Here is a 16,897-nt window from a genome sequence, read left to right as displayed (position 1 = left end):
ATTTGCACATACCATGGTCTAATCGGATGATTCTGTCAAAACTACTCCTAGGCTTGCCGGGCCGAGCGTGCATCTTGCATAGCGGGACGATGCTTCCGGTTGGTGTTACCCACAGCCTCGTTTGTCCCCGCGCATGAGTGGCGTGGTACAGACTTACGTGTTACGCTCTTAGCCAATGGAATCTCCTGCAAGTAGGCGCGCGCTGATACGCCATAGAACATGCAAGGAGGGCGCGTTCAAGAGTATACCTTGGCCGCCATCCTCCTGAACTCTGGATCGTCTAACAACGTACCACGGTCGAGCTACCTACGACTGCCCCACTGTGTATAAGAGCGCACCCTCCTAGAGCTTTTTGGTCACACAAACCTTCACGCATTGCGAACATTTCACACCCCCCGGACCTTCTCCTCAACTCCGCCATCCGTAGCAATGGATGTTTGCAAAGACCTCGATAAGTATGCGCAGTTCATGCAAAAACAAAGGCGCGTGCTCCAAGACGCCAAGAGCAAGCAAGGCCAGCGTCCCCACGATCGTAAAGACAGAGACAAGATGCTGTTCGAGTTCATGATGGCATCAATGTCGACCGTACAAATGAGTGGGAGGGCTAGTAACAATGGCGAACAACACGTACAGTCGTCGTTCGTTCCACCAGCTTATCCACCTTGCACCACACCTCTTGACGATTTGACGCCTATCATGATCGAAGACCTTCGGCTCGAGACGCATCATCGCGGTCGCTATCTGACGTTAAGAGCCATCACGCCGCCTAATCGTATGACAGCGATTCTCGTTATTGCGGAGGACGAAGGCGGGGATGTCACATTGTTGCAAATGTACCAGCAGGAGGATGAGACTAGCCATCCAGCCGTTGATGTTGTCGACAAGGGCTCGATTCTTATCGTGAAGGAGCCCTTCTTCAAGGTTACGGCTTCCGGAGACTACAGCCTGCGGGTGGATCATCTTTCTGATATCATCTTCCTCACCGACGAGGAAACCATGACACCTACGTCGTGGAAGCCCAGACTGCTAGAGATGAGCAGAACAGCGGAGTCGTTAAAGCTGGAGGGAAACACTCTCATAGGGAAAGAGAGGTACTGGCGAGCTATCGAGAAGTGAGTAAAATTTACATTGAGCAACTGGCTGTGCTAATATACATGCCAGGTATTCGGACGCCCTGGCGCAAACAGCGACGTCTAGCGAAGTCGAAGTCATTAGACGAAACAGATCACTGGCCTACCTCAAAACCAAACAATATGATGCTGCGCTTGCCGACACCGGCTACCCGTCCTTCAGCGGAGAGCCCTCGGAGAAGGGAATGTTCCGTGCAGCTGAGGCACTTTACCACCTCACTCGTTATGACGAAAGCCGTCAAACTCTCGAAAAGCTTTGCGAACACTTCCCGGCCAATAAAGAAGCAGCCGCTACACTTACTCGTGCTCAACGTCGATGTGCTGAGAGTAGCACCGGCGAATACGACTTCAAGCTTCTCCAAGCCGAAGCAAAGAAGCATCACCCTCCCCACTTGGATCATGCTACATACGTGGGTCCGCTGGAGGTCCGGAAAGTCAAAGGAAAAGGCCGCGGCTTGTTTCTGACCAAGCCCGCGAAAGTCGGAGACCTGCTGCTGTGTGAGAAAGCATTCAGCCATGCTCATGTTGACGAAGAACGCAAAGGCAACGCAAACATCTCTCTTTTGATGAACGTCGAGACGGACAAGGGCTTTCTTGGCGGCCAGGCTGATCTCATTCAGCTGATCACGCAAAAGATGTTCAAAAACTCCTCGACGGCCCCTACATTTACCGACCTCTACCACGGCGACTACGAAGCAGTTGACGCGAAATCTGTCGATGGGCAGCCGATCGTAGACACGTAAGTCCATCCTGAACCTGAAGTCAAGCAATGTGACCTCTTGATACTAAATCGTCCAGCTTCCTATTTGAGCGAACAATGACCCTCAACGTCTTCGGTAGTCCTATCACAAGCCTCAACAGCTACAAAAGGCTCAAAGATAACAAGGAATCGAAAGAGAAAGCCTTTCATTCCTGTGGCATATGGATCAAAGCCTCGTACATCAACCACAGCTGCCTCGGCAACGTCCGTCGCTCATTCATCGGCGACATGATGATCGTACGCGCGAAGCAAGATATGGAAGCTGGTACGGAGTTGTCGTTCCCATACGAGGCCCCGGATGGCCACTACACTTCCAAGGTCGACCAAAAGTTTAAGAACTGGGGCTTCGTTTGCAATTGCCCGCTCTGTGAAGACATCAAGAGTACCAAGGCCTCCGAAATCACGAAGAGGCGAACCTTGCTCGAGCAGCTGGATCGGCTTTGCAAGTCATCGTCGAGGGGAAATGCTTTCAACGCGAAGTTTGAACGCTTGCTCAAGGCGCTCAATGAGACGTATTCGCGTCCCGTTGAAGAGGTACCTCGACTCCTGCTCTGGGATCCGCAGCTGTTGTTGACCCGAATATATATGAGACAACCTGATCTCACTAAGGGACTGGAATCAGTGGCTAGGATTCTCCAAAGCTTGGGGTTCACCGTCACTGGGCTCGATCGCACGCCTTCAGTTTTCTTGGTTACAAGGTGGGGTCACATAGTGGACCATCTTGTAGAAGTCTTCCTACATGCACGATCGGCATTCGAGCAGTTGAAGTTGGGGGAAAAGGCGAAACAGGCGGACCAGTATGCACGAGTGGTGTATCGAGTCGTGGTTGGGGAAGATGCGTCTTTTGACAAGACGCACCCTAGGTCTTCTTAGATGGTTGAAGAAGCGGATTGCATAGGCCATCGGCTACGAGATATGAGATCATTAAACACACCACACACTTCACCATCACGGGTTGCATCAATCTTACGTATAACCACCCTTCTAAGGAACGGCAGCTTGCAGCAAACGCCTAAGCATAGTCATTATGTCGCAGCGCTTGTTCAACCATTGCACGTTGTTATATGAACATGACCATGACCACGTGCGTGCTGGACCATTTGATCGGTCGTGACCTTTACCTGCAGTCGTATCAGACCATATCTACCGCTTCAAGCAATCAGAATGGGTAACTGTCTGTCCCGCCTGAGGAATTACAAGACAACATCAAGACTCCTAGCCCTCTCACGCGAACTCCGAAACAACATCTACGCCCACATCCCCCGTGATCTTCACATCGAATGGCTCTGGAACACCCAGGGAACCACCAGCACCAACGATCCCATCTACGACGTCATCCAGCTAACCTTCCACAACGCGCCTGAGCCCGGAGTACTAGCAACCTGTACCTGTCTACGCGAAGAGATGCTAGAGCAAGACCAAATGCACAACAAAGAACTACATGTCTCCATCACAATGCTGACCCGTGTGACACAGTGAAAGCCTACAAAAGAGGTAGAAGAAGCGCAGCAGAAACAACAAGACGCCACACGCGCACGTATCAAAACCGCTTTCCGGCGCGTCCTCCACGCCACAATTTGCCTACGCGACATGACGCCCATCCCGCCCTGGGGCCCAAGCAGTACGACTAGACTACTCCGGTGGTCTATAGGTAACATGCACAGGATACAAACACTTCGTCTTGCGCTTTGCCATTCCTCTGTTGTGAGAGACAAAAAGCTTACACGTGAGATTTTGCCGCGCAACCCACGAATTCAAGAGTCCCCGATTATCTTTGTGGATCCGGTGGCGTTGTTGCAACGGGCTTGCGGGCTGCGCATTGGGTGTCATTCTATGAGGCAAGCGCCTGAATGGTCACAGAACCCTTTCAGGAGGGTTTTACGGCATGATGTTGATCAGGTGTATGTGTACATGTATGCTCGGTCGGAGATTGGGAGCGAACGTCTTCCGTACTGGACAACGGAGGAACTTGTCAAATACTTCCCTGTTGCAGACTATGATGAAGAGCTGCTGCGAGATGTGAGCGTAGAAACGGCTGACCGTGTACGAGGATATCCATCGCAGATGGTCAATTGGTTCGAGCAGCGCAGATCAACGTCAAGTGGAGACTGGGTAGCACATTCGCATCAAAATGAATAGTTTGATTGCATTACTCAACGGAATGGGATATCTGAAAAGCATTTCGCAAAAAGTCGTAAATCGTCATAAAAGGTAGACAAACAGCCACCCTGCCTTTCGGGCACCAAACTCTCAAAAACATTACTGTGCGTGTACGTCCAAAGAAACACCAAAGTGTGACATTACTTCAATTACCGTGGTCCATACACCGGGTAGGGCGGGTTGGCATACTGCTGTTGCCCAGGCGCCCGCGCATAATCCTGTGGGTTGTATGCGTATGCCTGTTGGCCCTGCTGGCCACTTGGCCGCCTCTGATGAGCGCTGTGCTCTTCCTTTGTCTCCTCCATGGTTGGCAGCTCGGCCGCGAATGTCTTTTGTTCTAGCCCTGGCGATTTCATGCCCTCTGACGGCGCATACGAGCTAGGGCGTGAGCTGGCGGTGCTGTGTGATGCAGTCGACCAGCGCGCATCTTGCGGATTTGGCGAGTATTGCGATGGCTCGGAGGCGGAAGAGGCGCGGTTGTCGTGAGGCGAGAGGTGAGACGGGGACGGCTGAGGGTGGTAGAAGTCGCCTGGTAGTTCCATGACAATGTCGTTCGTGCCCAGGAGCTGCTTTGGTGGGACAGGTGGGCCGGGCTGCTGTGCGGGCTGCGCCCATTGTTGACTTTGTCTATGCGGCGACATGGGCATCTGGTAGGGTTGAGTTGGCGATGGCTGTGGAGGCGTGTGACCGTAGGTTGAGCGATCAGCTGGGTTGACCGTCTTCATGCGCCCGTTCTCCATCATCGCTTGGAGTGCGCCCGAGTCGAGCAGCTCCGCCTTCTTGACCAACCGCTCGATCATGATCGTGCAAGCTGCCTTCATTTCCTTCTTGACAAAGTTCATCATGGCGACGTTGCATTTGATCTCTACATCCTGGCGAATGTAGAGTCCCTCCGGTGGCGCAGCAGAGCCCAGCTCTTTCGGCTCAGGTGGCTCGCCAATCTGGTTGCCGCCAATATGCCACTTCTGGCGCAGGTCGACGTTCGCAGGCGCGTAGGTGTGTGTCTGAAGACCGAACGGCAGGTCGTGGAAGACGCCGCGGAACTTGATTGCGCCGCTCCCCATCTTGCCAATGCCGGGTATGTACTGTATGCGCTGCGATATTTCGTACCATGTTGAGTAGTATTCATCTGCGGGAGCGTCGCGCGGTGCTTTGATGGGCTCGTGGCCGGTGACGAGGGGGTTCAGCTCGATGATCTCGCCATGGCTGTGGAGGAAGTCGATTGCGAGCTGGCGTGGTATGAAAGACGGTATTGGTGTGATTTGCACATACTGCGTCTTCTTGCGCATCATATTCATGGCGGGCGATCAGTGTCGAGTAGGGCCGATGTAAGTGTGAGGTTTCTGCGTCAATTGCTCGAGGATGCGATTTGAGAGAAGAGGCTGCGCCACGACGGCAAAGGTGGGTAGTAATAAGGACGTTGCTGACGGTACCCCTGCTTGTGTAAGTAGGTTTGCAGGCGCTGAGCCGTGGCCGGGTCGTCAGCCCAAGATCGCCGTGACGAAACGCGTCATGCACGTGCATGTGATGTCAGAAACACCAAGATGCACGAGTAATCTTCTTTTTCTACTACCCTGCTGCTATTGATGCGATCAACGACTCGCGAACGCGATTTGCTTGACAATGCGGTCTGCTTTCGATCGCTTTCATCATTGCGGCCCTGTAGGGCGGTTGGCGCCCGCTGTGGATCAGCCTAATTATAGGCTTGCAGCTTGGTCGCCGGCAACTGTCAGCTCCATGCAGGTGCTGCTGGTGGGGGCAGGAAATCCTGAACTTCATCAGCTTCTCGCCGTCGCAAGCCGTACATGGCTTCGAATCACCAAGCCAGAGCTCGACACATGCCGCGACGCCAGTGCTGATGTCCTTGGTGCCTTTCTTTGCTTTTGCCTAACGCCGGAATCGTGGCCATCCGAAGGCGTAGCGTGACTGCGCCAAGTTGTGCTCCTGGGCGGACGCGACGACTGGCATCCAAGTGGCTGAGCCTAGGACAAATGACCCTACTATCGTTCCTCTAGTCCGATGCCACGTTCGCGGCGGCGACGGACCCTTCGAAGTTGCGATGGGTGAGATTGAGATCCTCGACGTGACGGCATAATCATGTTTCGGAAACAACAAGACCTGAGGCATCAAATCTCCTCGACCCCGCGGAGCCCCTGGATGCCGGCAAGTATGGGAGTGTAGCCAAGGGTTCAACAGTCGCGGGTTGTCGTTCTCGTGAAAGCGCAGGTGCTCGCATTGATAAAGAGTCAAGAGTGTACTTCCTTTTGACGATCGTAGTAGCTCGTTCGGTGCTACATGTAGCAGCTAAGAACAGATCCCTTATCGACATGCGACCGAAGATCGATGAAAGCAGGACGGTGCATGAATGCGACTGGTACCATTCTGCCAGTAAACCAAGGGGGCGTGTTCTAGTGCCATTCGAGACGTTCTGAGGTGTCCACTCGAACGATCTGGCTACAAAAAAGAAGATGGAAACAATGCGAGTGGGTGAGAACGAAGATGGTGAGCGTAGGAGGCGAAACATCTCGGAGCGAGTCGCAGAGTTTTGTTCCTGCCTTTGTCGAGACCCTGATGACCCTGACGCTTGTTTGGCTCCAAGGCAGGAGCTACCGCAACCTCGACCGTGGTTCATGCCATGCTCCTCAAGCACGACAACACGACAATACAACCTTGGAACGCTTCATCGACGCCATACTCGCCTATGCGCAAAGACTGTCACGCTGCACTTATCTCACCGGAAACGGCTTCCTGTGGACAAGACGTAGCAATCGGACCAGCTTAAATCTCGTCTAAGGATTGGTGTCACGTGGCTCGTAATTGGTCTACAACCCATCGTGAACCATGGAATGGCTACCCGACTCCAACATTACGGGTACGCCCACACAGAGTCTGTGTGAGTCAAAAGCGAGTATATATCCCACCATCCACGCACCTTCACAGTTTAGCCACACACCTTCACAATTCGACCACACACCCACAAACATGAACACAAGGCCCAACCCCAGAGGCACCTTCCGCGAAATAGGCCGAGGATGCTGCGGCAGCATCTGGACCCGCGGAGTCAACCCCTGGGTCATCAAACGCGAACTCATGCATACAAACCGCTCCGTCTTAAACGACTACAACATGCATCGACGAGTTATCGCAGCGGACACTACACACACCCTTCCTGTGCGAATACCGCAGTCCTACGAGGTCTTGGAGGCTGATAGCTTCTGGTGGGATAACAATTTCACTTGTTTTCCTGCGGGTGAAGAGGTGAGTAGGAGCTACACGCAGGAGAGGATACCTGCTGTAGGACTGCCTATTCGCGAGATGCTTATCGACAGATATTGTCGCGAGACGCTGAAGGAGGCTACGAGGACGAGCAAGAAGAATGAAGATTGCCTTATTCGAGTGTACACGGGTAAACGGAGACCAGAAGGACGCCCGCCGGGGATGTTCTTCAATCTGCGCAACTATGGCCTTTGCGTCGATCAAATGGAAGAGCTGGGTATGAATGCTGTTGTCATCGCAAAGACTCTAGCTGAGGCGCTCGCGCATTGTTACTGGAAGGCCGAAGTCGATGCAAATGATGTTGAGTTTGTTCTTGCCCCGGCTACATCATCTATCAGCGGCGACACGCCAACACAAATGTTCAAGCTGCTGGATGAAGACCTCGTCATCTGGATGCTAGACTACGACTGCGTACGTCCTATGGCTCAAGATGCAACTGGTATCGCCCAAGCAGTCCATGCGTTCTGGCGCAACGATCCGTACTTCCCTCGACCTTTTGCATATGGCCATACGGATGCTGATACCGAATTATGGCACGCGTTTAAGGCGCACTTCCTCTATGTCAGCAGGCGCATGTTGACAGAAAAAGAGCAAGAAAGTTTCGTCAAGAGCACACTGAATCTCCCACAAGAGTGGATAACACAAGTAGAAGCCGAAGGCCATCGACGCGCAGCGAGGCAAGGAGAAAGACATGAGTGAACGGGCGGGGTAAGGTGTAGCGACACATTATTCCTTCACCTGCGGACCAAGTCCAAAAATCCAAAAAAAAAAAACCGGCAAAAAAAATGGGGAACGACCAGAGTTTCGAACTCGGCTGTTTTCTTAACGGGGGGCCCATTGAAGGGGAGATAACGGCGGGGGGCCCAATGAAGGGGAGACGGCGGGGGGACCAAACTGCTCTGCGGCCGCGGTCGCGTTTGATGGGTAGTTGCAGAAATTAGAAAATGTATATACATGAGCAAGGACTGATGGATGGATGTAAGTGGATCTAGAGGTGAGGGTGCGGGTGTGGGGTGGCGCTGTTGCCGACAAAGTAAAGTGGGCGCAGTTGGGAGGGCGGATAAGTGAAGGGGGATGAGGCGGGTTTGTGTGAGCTGTATTCACTGAGATGATGTCTTGCAACGCACACCCCAAGGCGACGGACTCAACTGCGCGATCTTCAAACGATTCATCCGTAGTCTATAGGCCATACACATCTCCTCTCAATCACAACAACACCACCCTAAACAACAACAACATCCAACACCCCCTTCGCACCCCCCTCCATCACCCTCCTAACCTCCACCCACCCATCCTTCTCCAACCTTACAATCTTCCCATCAACACATATCCGCCTCCACCTCCCGTCCTCCTCCTTGCCCTCAAACTCAATCCTCAACCCATCAATACACGCATACCTCACATCCCCATCCTCCACATGCTTACCCCCATCATACGCTTTATTCATGATACCCATGACCTCATCGCCACTCCTCGGTGTAAAATGTACAAGATGCATACTCCCGTCTAGCGGTTTAGTAGCGGGGGAGATGCAGAATGGTTTCTCGAGGTGCGAGACCATGGTTGCGAGGATGTACATGTGCTCTTCTTCCGGGAGAGCGGTCCAACGATCTTTTCCTTTTTCTTGGAGGATAGAGACTCTGCCTTTGTACGGATGTGGCGGCGATCCATCGGCTGGGTACAAAGCTTCTTTCGCAGCCATCTTGAAGCGCTCGACGCCGTGCTTGCGGTACTCGGTTGTGTCGCTGTCGCCGACGAGCGTGGCGTGCATGCCCCAGGAGGCTACGACGGCGCCGTGGAGAATGCCGTTGCCTTGTGGGTCTTTGGGTAGTTCTTGCTCTTGTCGGCCTTCATCGATGAGGAGGCGGGCGCCGGGGGAGAAGGTCGCTGTGAATGTGGGTAGGGGCTTTGTTTTCCATGATGTCAGGGCGGGGAGACCCCATGCGTCGTATGCTCCGGCATTGATGGAGTGGTAGAGCGCGTTTGCTGTGCCGAGAGGGAGGATGACGACTTGCGGGGAGATGTAGGCTTGGGGGTTCGGTGTTTTGGATGAGAGACCATTTACGAGGTCTACGATACCGCCGTCTCCAGAGAGGAGGATGATGCGGATTGGTTTTCCTTGATTGGCGGCTGGAAACAGGACGGCGTCGGTGAGTTCCAAGATGCTGGTTGGCGATTCCGTGGTGTGTACTTCCAACTCTTCCATGCCTCTGTGTCCATGTATGCTTTCGAGGATCGGGCCGACGGCGCTGGAGTAGAACTCATCCGCGAGTCCATGGCCGGAGCCACTCGAGATGATAACATGAGTCTCGCGCTTTTCGGGTGGGGAGAACGGTGGTTGTTTATCGCCAGGTTGAGGTCTTTTTGATAAACTGATCAAGAAAGGTGGCCTCGTGGGATCTTTGTGCTCTTGTAACGTAACAACAGCCTCTGACTCGCCGTCAACGCTTTGAGTCGTGAACACGATCTTGCGATGCTGATCGTCCCCGCCAGATCTGTTCATGATGACAGCTTAGTGTAAACAATGACTCGGCCGGACTTTTTACTTTAGTGCGATCGCAAATGAGTGAGATGTTGATCAGTTCACAGACGGCCAGAAGTCGAACCGAGCGATGAACGTCCGGTTCCTGCCACATGCAATGTCACCCAGTCCATAGTGTGGAGATAGGCGTGATAGGCTAGCAGCCCAATCGCGCAATCCCACCTGCCCCATTTTTCGTTACGGTAGACGCTAGTCCGCGTGCGTCATGTTCAATAACGGCCTCGTCGTGAGACGAAAAGCACGCATCAATCTGAAACTTTTCCGTCGGAACAGATTTTAACGATAGGGGTTCGACACTGCTTCCTGTCATTGTTAACATCGCAAAGGATTTCTCCGTCTTATTGCCAGTTGTTAGATTCGGGCAGCGGCGTCAGCAAGGGTTACGTCATCACTTGGCGATACTACGCAGCCGCCTGGGCTGGAGGAACTCAGCCGCGCCTGTCAGCTACACCAACAAATTGACATTGCGGCGCAGCCAGCCGACGTCGCATTCCACGCCTGTCGGGACACCAACAGGCCCATCGCCCCCTGCCCACAGAGACAAGCCCGTCCGCATCAGCGACAGCAAACCCATCGGATCCGCGCAATCGCGCCCACGACCAGCAAACCGCACATGCGACCCTAAGCCCTCCCCCCAACAACCCACACGACCACCGCCACCATGAACGGCTGGCTAGTCTTCATCATCATCCTGCTCCTCCTGCTCTCCTTCTCCTACTTCGGATGGTACTTCTACGCCCGGTGGAACGCCTCCCGCAATGGCCTACCTCCACCCTCCATGAACCCAATGGTAGCCTTCAGCCGCTCCTCTGACGCTGGCGCAACCTCAAACTACCCGGGTCCCGCGCCCACGGGCATCAAAGGCTGGTTCGACACCCAGGTGCGCAAGTTCAAGAACAGAAACAACCGGTACACAACGGGTAGCGGCTACGAAGACGCCGGCTACAGCGGCGGGCGCGGCGTCGGCGGGGGCCGCGGCGCGGGAAGTCGTCTCGACCCTGATGAGGCGTGGAGTTCGCGCGTGGGCGACGAGGCGTACTATGAAGAGCAGGAACTGGGGCTTCATGAACCGGCGTCTACCCATGGTGGGCAGACTGCGAATCCGTATGCCAACCCCACGCCGTATAATAATGTCGAGCCAAGTCGCGGACGTAGCCGCACACGCGATTCCTACGACGAACATCTCGATGCGCAGAGTGGGAGGAATCCGTTTGGTGACGATAATGCGGCGAGTTTGAGGGGCGTGAGTCCTAGGCCGGTGCTCGATGCGGATACGAGTTATCGGGGTGGTGCTACGGCGACTATGCCGAGCGTGAGCAAGCACAAGAAAGCGGGTAGTGTGGATAGTGTAGAGAACAGCCCGACGGAGAGTCGGAGGAGTGTGTTCAGAGAGGGGTTGTAGGCTGAGGTAGATTGGCTAGCTTTGTTTTGATACTCTACTATATTTGTGTTGGCTTGGGAAGGTTTCTTCGTTGAGGTGTCTAGCCTCACGATTGAGATCTGAAATTATATTTCGTTATAGTTCAAAATCGACAGACAGTGCGTGGTGCCATGTTGCCAAGATGAGTGCTAACATGAACCAAGAAACAAGTTTCCGTGTTGCTCTGATATCTCTTCCCGGGCGTCCACCCACTTAGAGATACCCTTAGGATGACCAAGAATCTGAGTTCGTCCTTGATATCCGCCGACTTTCTTATGTTGACTTACACTCCGCACTACTTCAATTGCAGCTGTTTCAACGCAGATACCGTTCGATATAAATGACACTAGAATCCGACTTTACGTCAAGTACCTCCCAACGACATCGCTATCAACAGTGCAGATCCTTCGTAACGATTACCTGCTATTATCAAAGGAGTGACCAGTGACCGAGAAGGTCCTGCGACAAGCAACGGTGACTAATATCTAAAGACGGAATATATCGTAGACTCCCGTTAGTGGGTTAAGAATGCAGTAAACGACTGAAATATCAGCGTAGACTGCAGGATACGGTTCAACGTCTCTCTTTCTGTCTAGTATGTTTCAATAGAAAGCTTGCGTAAAGCTTTGTGTTCTACAATACATGTGACTGCCTCATCCCATGCGGACGTTCATGTCAGCTCCTTCAAGCGCCTCGCAGTACATATCCACATCAACTGGCCTCAACAGCACCAAGGGATAGCTTGTATGTATGTGACACAAAAGCCATAATGTAATGAGCCTGACGTCACAACATAACAACAAACCCTCGCTACTACGCTGCGTTACTACGCTGCGTGACTGCGTGACTGGCCCGTGCGTCAATACACGGTCACGTAGACTTGCTACTCCCACCTGACAGAAGCTCCACTTCATCCCCAATAAACCCAGCTTGATACCTCTGAATTGATCTTGGCTAACCTGGCGTAACCATCTACACTGACTCTCGCAGACATGTCACGGCAACCCAACATGCGAGACCGCGGCGCAGCACAACCAGGTCCGTACGGTCCCAACAACCCTCCACCGCCTCCGTCTGAGCCCCCACCGAGGGGACCCAGAGAACAGGGAGACCGGGGTAGAGGTAGCGACGATGTCGATGGCGAGAGGATGCAAGGTCGACGCCGTCCGCAGCTCGCTGTACGAAAACGAGATTACGCACGGGCGGAAGAAGAACTGCGAGTGAGACAGCGGGATCGTGACCGTAGTCGTTCGCCTGCCCGGCGTCAAGATCCCCGGGATGAGCAAGATTGGCGTGGTGAGCGAGCCCGGTATCGAGAGCGGTCGCCGCTGCGTCGTGAGACCGTCGACGTGGAGCCGCAGCGAGAGGACCGGAAGCCAGAGAAGGCAGAGTACCAGCGGTGCTTTGCTTGTAACAAGAAAGGTTCGTGGTGTCTGCAGATTTCCAACTCTTCCTTGCTAAGACTATCAAGGGCATAGGGTTGCTGATTGCCCAGCTGCCTTCACTGATAAGAAGGGTTGTTTTCGATGTGGAGAGCAGGGACATATTGCTCGTGCTTGCAAAGTTCGGGTTGGTCAGATCAAGACTGATGCTGAGGTTGCTGCGGACGAGGCGAAGGCTATGGCTGGTCGATACGGTGACCGCGATGACGATAGGCATTGGTCGCCCAGGCAGGATGCTGCCTTCCGAATCAGTCGCACGAGAGAGACCAGCCGACTGGAAGCTCACATCCAGCAAGCGTACGGCCAAGATCAAGATGCGCAACAACACCATCAGGAGCACTTCAGTGAGGCGGCTTCGCGTCCAGAGTACTTCGTCGAGGATGAAGTGGACTGGGACGACGACGCTCTAGAGACGGCCCACGTTGCTCCCGCGGTGAGAATGAGTACCGGTCGGAAGATGTCACAGCCTGAGTATCCGAGGCATGAGGAGCCGTACCGCCATCAGGAAGTCCCGGAATCCACTTCTACAATCACTCAGCATACGCCAGTTCAGTCCACGCACCGCAGACCCAGCCAAACGCCCAGCATAGCAAAGTCAGCCAACGAGCCTAAGCTAGGCCTGCCGCACCTCCAGAACGCCGAAACAGCAGAGTTTCCACCGACAGTGCACGACCTCCGCGGCTACGACTATCGCATCTTCGCCACATACGCCGCCAAACCGAAAGCCCAGCGCTTCGTCAACGGTGCCAACGGCAAGATCGCCCCCGGAATGTACGGTTCGGAGCAGCGCCACGATCTGGGACTTTGCTTCACCACGTACCTTACGAAGAAACGTTGTGAGATGGGTGTCAAGTGTCCCTGGCGCCATCACCCGCTTTCGAATTCAGAGAAAGCTTGGATCATAAAGTATGGCAAACAGAAGGGAGAGGAGTTCATCGAAAACGTGGATCGGTGGTGGAATTTCCCCGAGGTAAGTCGTTGTATATTGTGCTTCTCTTGGGCTTCGCTGACTGTCAAAAGACACCGGTGCCGGGTACTTCGATGCAGGGCCTGGGTGACGGCGAGAATTAGGAAGATTTGCTCATTTGGGGTTGTCAAATACCGGGAGCCTGGCTTGTGCGGGCCCTTGGTTGATGTTGGACGACATTGAGATGAGTCAGTCCAGGCGCGCTGACACTGATTGGAAAAGGCTATGTGAGAGCCCCGCCTCGTGTATGATACCAGCCCCGTATATCATCAATGCCTTGAAGACCAATGAGCATCATGTTAGCAAAGGCATCAAGGTCATCCGGCTGCGCACCCCTCAAGACATCCGGGAAGTCAAGTTCCTTGATAACAAAGTGATTCTTGCTATTCCACGCCATGGCAAAGTCAAAAGCGCTCGGTGCTTTCCACAAGTGCGCAGAAAGCGTGACGCGGTTCTTCAAAGAGAGCTCTTTAGCGCAAGACCTCATCTGCCCGCTCAGCAGGGTGTATATGACGGTTATGTGGAAAGCTACCAAGGCCGTACGTCTGGCTGACTCGCGAAAGATGTATGATTTCCACGCTGAGCGAGCGGCTGTACTGGGATAGAGTGGAAGCGTGGCGGGAAGCTCGGGATCCTCTGCTGCGATGGGTAAAAGGACAACACCCACATCTTCCAGATGCGGTATCAGGGCGTCAGCTCGGGCGTAGAGACGTATGTCGCCGCCGAAGATCAGCATGATCTCATACAACATCAGAGCCTGTGTGCGAGCTAGGATCTCGATGGGTGTAATTGGTATAGCAGTGGCTATGAGCTCTTCTGCGCGACTTGTGATGAACCGTGCGACGTGCTCAGCATTGCTGTCATTCATGGTAACATAGAGAGCACATGCAGCGTGTGCGTCTTGTAATGATCGTGGCATGTGGTCTTCGTAAAGTAAAGAGTGGGCCCATGGTGTGCAACATTGCTCTACCATCATCTTTGGCGCGAGCTTGACGAGCTCGATTGAGTACTCCACTCTGGACTTGGCGAAGGGTGACAGGTGTCTCGCTGAGAAGGGCTGGCTCACTGGGGTATAAGACTTTTGTAACGTTAATTGATCTTCCTGATGAGCTGGTGTGATGAGCATGTCCGTAAGCGCGTCGAGAGAGTCTGTCGCGGTGCAGAAGTCGAAGTCTAAGATGTCTGCGGTGGGGTTGGCTGGCATGCTAGGCAGGTCGAAGTCGAAGGCGAAACCGCCATCATTAATCTCTGGCATCTCCATTGGCGCATTGGATGGGCTCAAGTCGGCGGGAGTCGCAGATGTGCTGGTCTGTGGAACCGTGGCCTGTGACCGAGGCTGTGGAGGGTAGATGCATGATAAATGCTGCCTGGTGCAGCGTGCGCAATGAGGCTGCTCGAGACCGCATTTCCGCTTTGCCTTTGCGCACTCTGAGCATGACTTCTGCCTGCCTTGAGAGTTGGTGGTGCGTAATCGATCTGGTGGCATGATAGACGCGTCTGTCACTGGCGAGGAAGGAGGTGAGGCTTGCCGCGCCGCCGCCGCCGATCTTGGCCTGCATCATCGTTAGTCAGCGCTAGTGGGTCGCCCCATCCCATGTCTGACGACTCCTGAACTCCTCACAACTGCACTCTGTTCCACGTCATGAGCTCATCTACATCTTCCGAGTCAATACACAGCGTTTCACTGCGATCAATTGACTGACATCTTCTACTTCTCAACAAGCCAACTAACGGTCGCTCTCGTATTCCGCCGTGCCCGCTGCCATGGCCATGTACTGTTCGCACAATCCGGTCAAAGAATGTCAGATAGGAGCTTGCCTACGGGAGCACAACTATTCTTTGCCAACAAGATCACGGTCACTTAGGTTCTTCACGGTACTGATGCGATGGTGTGTTGCACCGGGAAGCTTGTTCAAGTCGTATCATCGTTCTGCACGAGAACCTCCAAAGCCGCAGGATCTTCTTAACGGCGACCCCTCCCGTTACAAGTGACAATCCGACCTGAAAAAAACAGCTCTGCACATCGACGTCCAATTTTTCGCGCCCATAGAAGCGAATGCCTGCCACCTTGTTCGGATTGCCTCTGTAGGCTAGTCTTTCTTCAGCTTCTCGGTCCCGCGTCCCTGCTGCCAACTTTTGAAACGGTATACCACGTATGCCGCCGCACACATCGAATAGAAGACCGCAGCATACGCGGCTTGCTTTCCGACCTTAAAGGCGCTCGTTGGTACGGCGACGTATAGAGGTACCAGAGCTTGCTGTGACCGGTCTGACCAGCGCTTCCAAACTCGCTCGACTACGATCACCAACGCTGTTATTATGCCCCAAAGGCCCCCGAAGATGATCGGCGCACCGTAACCGCCCATCATAGCGCTTGTGCATGTGGCGAAGACAGAACCTGCAACCACATTGCCGATACCCGCTTGCATGGCGGCTGCTGCACTACCTATGACAAAGTCAGTATCCTCACTCCACGGCGAACCCGTGGATCTGACCTACCAGCGACTATGCCACCCGCTCCAAAGCCTATGCCCGATAATATTATGGCTGCGAGCGCAAGCAGTACGAGCGGAACGACGACTAGGGCGAAGTCCCAAGGATGCCGCTTAATCCACTCGCCGGCTGCTTTCGCCACACCCTTGACCCCGAGTTGCTTGACCCTTTCGATTGCACTGGCCACAGCATCTTTTGCCTGCATGGCGCACAGGGTGACCTTGTCCACGACGTGTTTGTACATGGCCTTGATGAACGTGTTCGCGCGTCCGAGAGTGGCGTTGGTACTCGCGTTGTTGTCTGGCGTGTCATTTGTAGAAGTTCTGTCTTCCTCATTATCGTTGGACTTGTCTTCTGGGCTGTCGTCTGCGTCACTGCCGACGTCTTGTTCTTGCTCGGGAGTTGTTTCAGTTGTCTCAGGCTGCTGATCTGCAGTAGTATTTCCAGCGGGTGGAGGAAAGGTAGCGCGCAACCATCTAGGCATCCAAGAGTGATCTGCCATGTAGTATGAGTGGGTTGTGGTGTTGGTGTTGAGGGGGCGTGCGGGGTCAGGTCTTCGAAATTTCCCTTTGCACCCCGGAGGAACTTGGCGGTGGAAGCGCGAGACATCTCACCGCGATACCAGATGGGGAAACATCCAGAAGATTCTTGCATCACTTTGCATGCCATAAAGGAGAAACAAGCCCTTTTACGCCAAATATCGTGCA

The 16,897-nt window shown here is 53.8% G+C and overlaps 8 protein-coding genes across 8 annotated transcripts; 4 read left to right on the top strand and 4 right to left on the bottom strand.

Moving 5' to 3' along the window:
- Positions 1-429: 429 nt before the first annotated feature.
- Positions 430-3,369, top strand: J4E84_001466 (uncharacterized protein; the record flags this gene model as incomplete). The annotated part of the gene is made up of 4 exons (XM_049384098.1): positions 430-1,112; positions 1,162-1,869; positions 1,929-2,687; positions 3,102-3,369. 4 exons carry the CDS (start codon positions 430-432, stop codon positions 3,367-3,369), a joined length of 2,418 nt encoding a protein of 805 aa, XP_049249616.1.
- Positions 3,370-4,199: 830 nt separating this feature from the next.
- On the bottom strand, positions 4,200-5,348 carry J4E84_001465 (uncharacterized protein; the record flags this gene model as incomplete). Its single annotated transcript, XM_049384097.1, has 1 exon — positions 4,200-5,348. The coding sequence occupies one exon, from the start codon at positions 5,346-5,348 to the stop codon at positions 4,200-4,202; it is 1,149 nt and encodes a 382-aa protein (XP_049249615.1).
- Positions 5,349-7,032: 1,684 nt separating this feature from the next.
- J4E84_001464 (uncharacterized protein) lies at positions 7,033-8,025 on the top strand (the record flags this gene model as incomplete). Its single annotated transcript, XM_049384096.1, has 1 exon — positions 7,033-8,025. One exon carries the CDS (start codon positions 7,033-7,035, stop codon positions 8,023-8,025), a length of 993 nt encoding a protein of 330 aa, XP_049249614.1.
- A 523-nt stretch (positions 8,026-8,548) lies between these two features.
- On the bottom strand, positions 8,549-9,829 carry J4E84_001463 (uncharacterized protein; the record flags this gene model as incomplete). Its single annotated transcript, XM_049384095.1, has 1 exon — positions 8,549-9,829. One exon carries the CDS (start codon positions 9,827-9,829, stop codon positions 8,549-8,551), a length of 1,281 nt encoding a protein of 426 aa, XP_049249613.1.
- A 700-nt stretch (positions 9,830-10,529) lies between these two features.
- On the top strand, positions 10,530-11,270 carry J4E84_001462 (uncharacterized protein; the record flags this gene model as incomplete). The annotated part of the gene is made up of 1 exon (XM_049384094.1): positions 10,530-11,270. The coding sequence occupies one exon, from the start codon at positions 10,530-10,532 to the stop codon at positions 11,268-11,270; it is 741 nt and encodes a 246-aa protein (XP_049249612.1).
- A 1,010-nt stretch (positions 11,271-12,280) lies between these two features.
- J4E84_001461 (uncharacterized protein) lies at positions 12,281-13,801 on the top strand (the record flags this gene model as incomplete). The annotated part of the gene is made up of 3 exons (XM_049384093.1): positions 12,281-12,710; positions 12,853-13,700; positions 13,751-13,801. The coding sequence occupies 3 exons, from the start codon at positions 12,281-12,283 to the stop codon at positions 13,799-13,801; spliced, it is 1,329 nt and encodes a 442-aa protein (XP_049249611.1).
- Positions 13,802-13,920: 119 nt separating this feature from the next.
- On the bottom strand, positions 13,921-15,133 carry J4E84_001460 (uncharacterized protein; the record flags this gene model as incomplete). Its single annotated transcript, XM_049384092.1, has 2 exons — positions 13,921-15,033; positions 15,125-15,133. 2 exons carry the CDS (start codon positions 15,131-15,133, stop codon positions 13,921-13,923), a joined length of 1,122 nt encoding a protein of 373 aa, XP_049249610.1.
- A 654-nt stretch (positions 15,134-15,787) lies between these two features.
- Positions 15,788-16,692, bottom strand: J4E84_001459 (uncharacterized protein; the record flags this gene model as incomplete). The annotated part of the gene is made up of 2 exons (XM_049384091.1): positions 15,788-16,143; positions 16,197-16,692. The coding sequence occupies 2 exons, from the start codon at positions 16,690-16,692 to the stop codon at positions 15,788-15,790; spliced, it is 852 nt and encodes a 283-aa protein (XP_049249609.1).
- Positions 16,693-16,897: the final 205 nt, after the last annotated feature.

This window comes from Alternaria hordeiaustralica (genome assembly GCF_023758085.1).
Source record: "Alternaria hordeiaustralica strain BMP 2776 chromosome Unknown scaffold_1, whole genome shotgun sequence".
NCBI lineage: Eukaryota > Fungi > Ascomycota > Dothideomycetes > Pleosporales > Pleosporaceae > Alternaria > Alternaria hordeiaustralica.
Note: the sequence above shows the minus strand (reverse complement) of the source record. Positions and strands in the feature narration are given on the sequence as shown.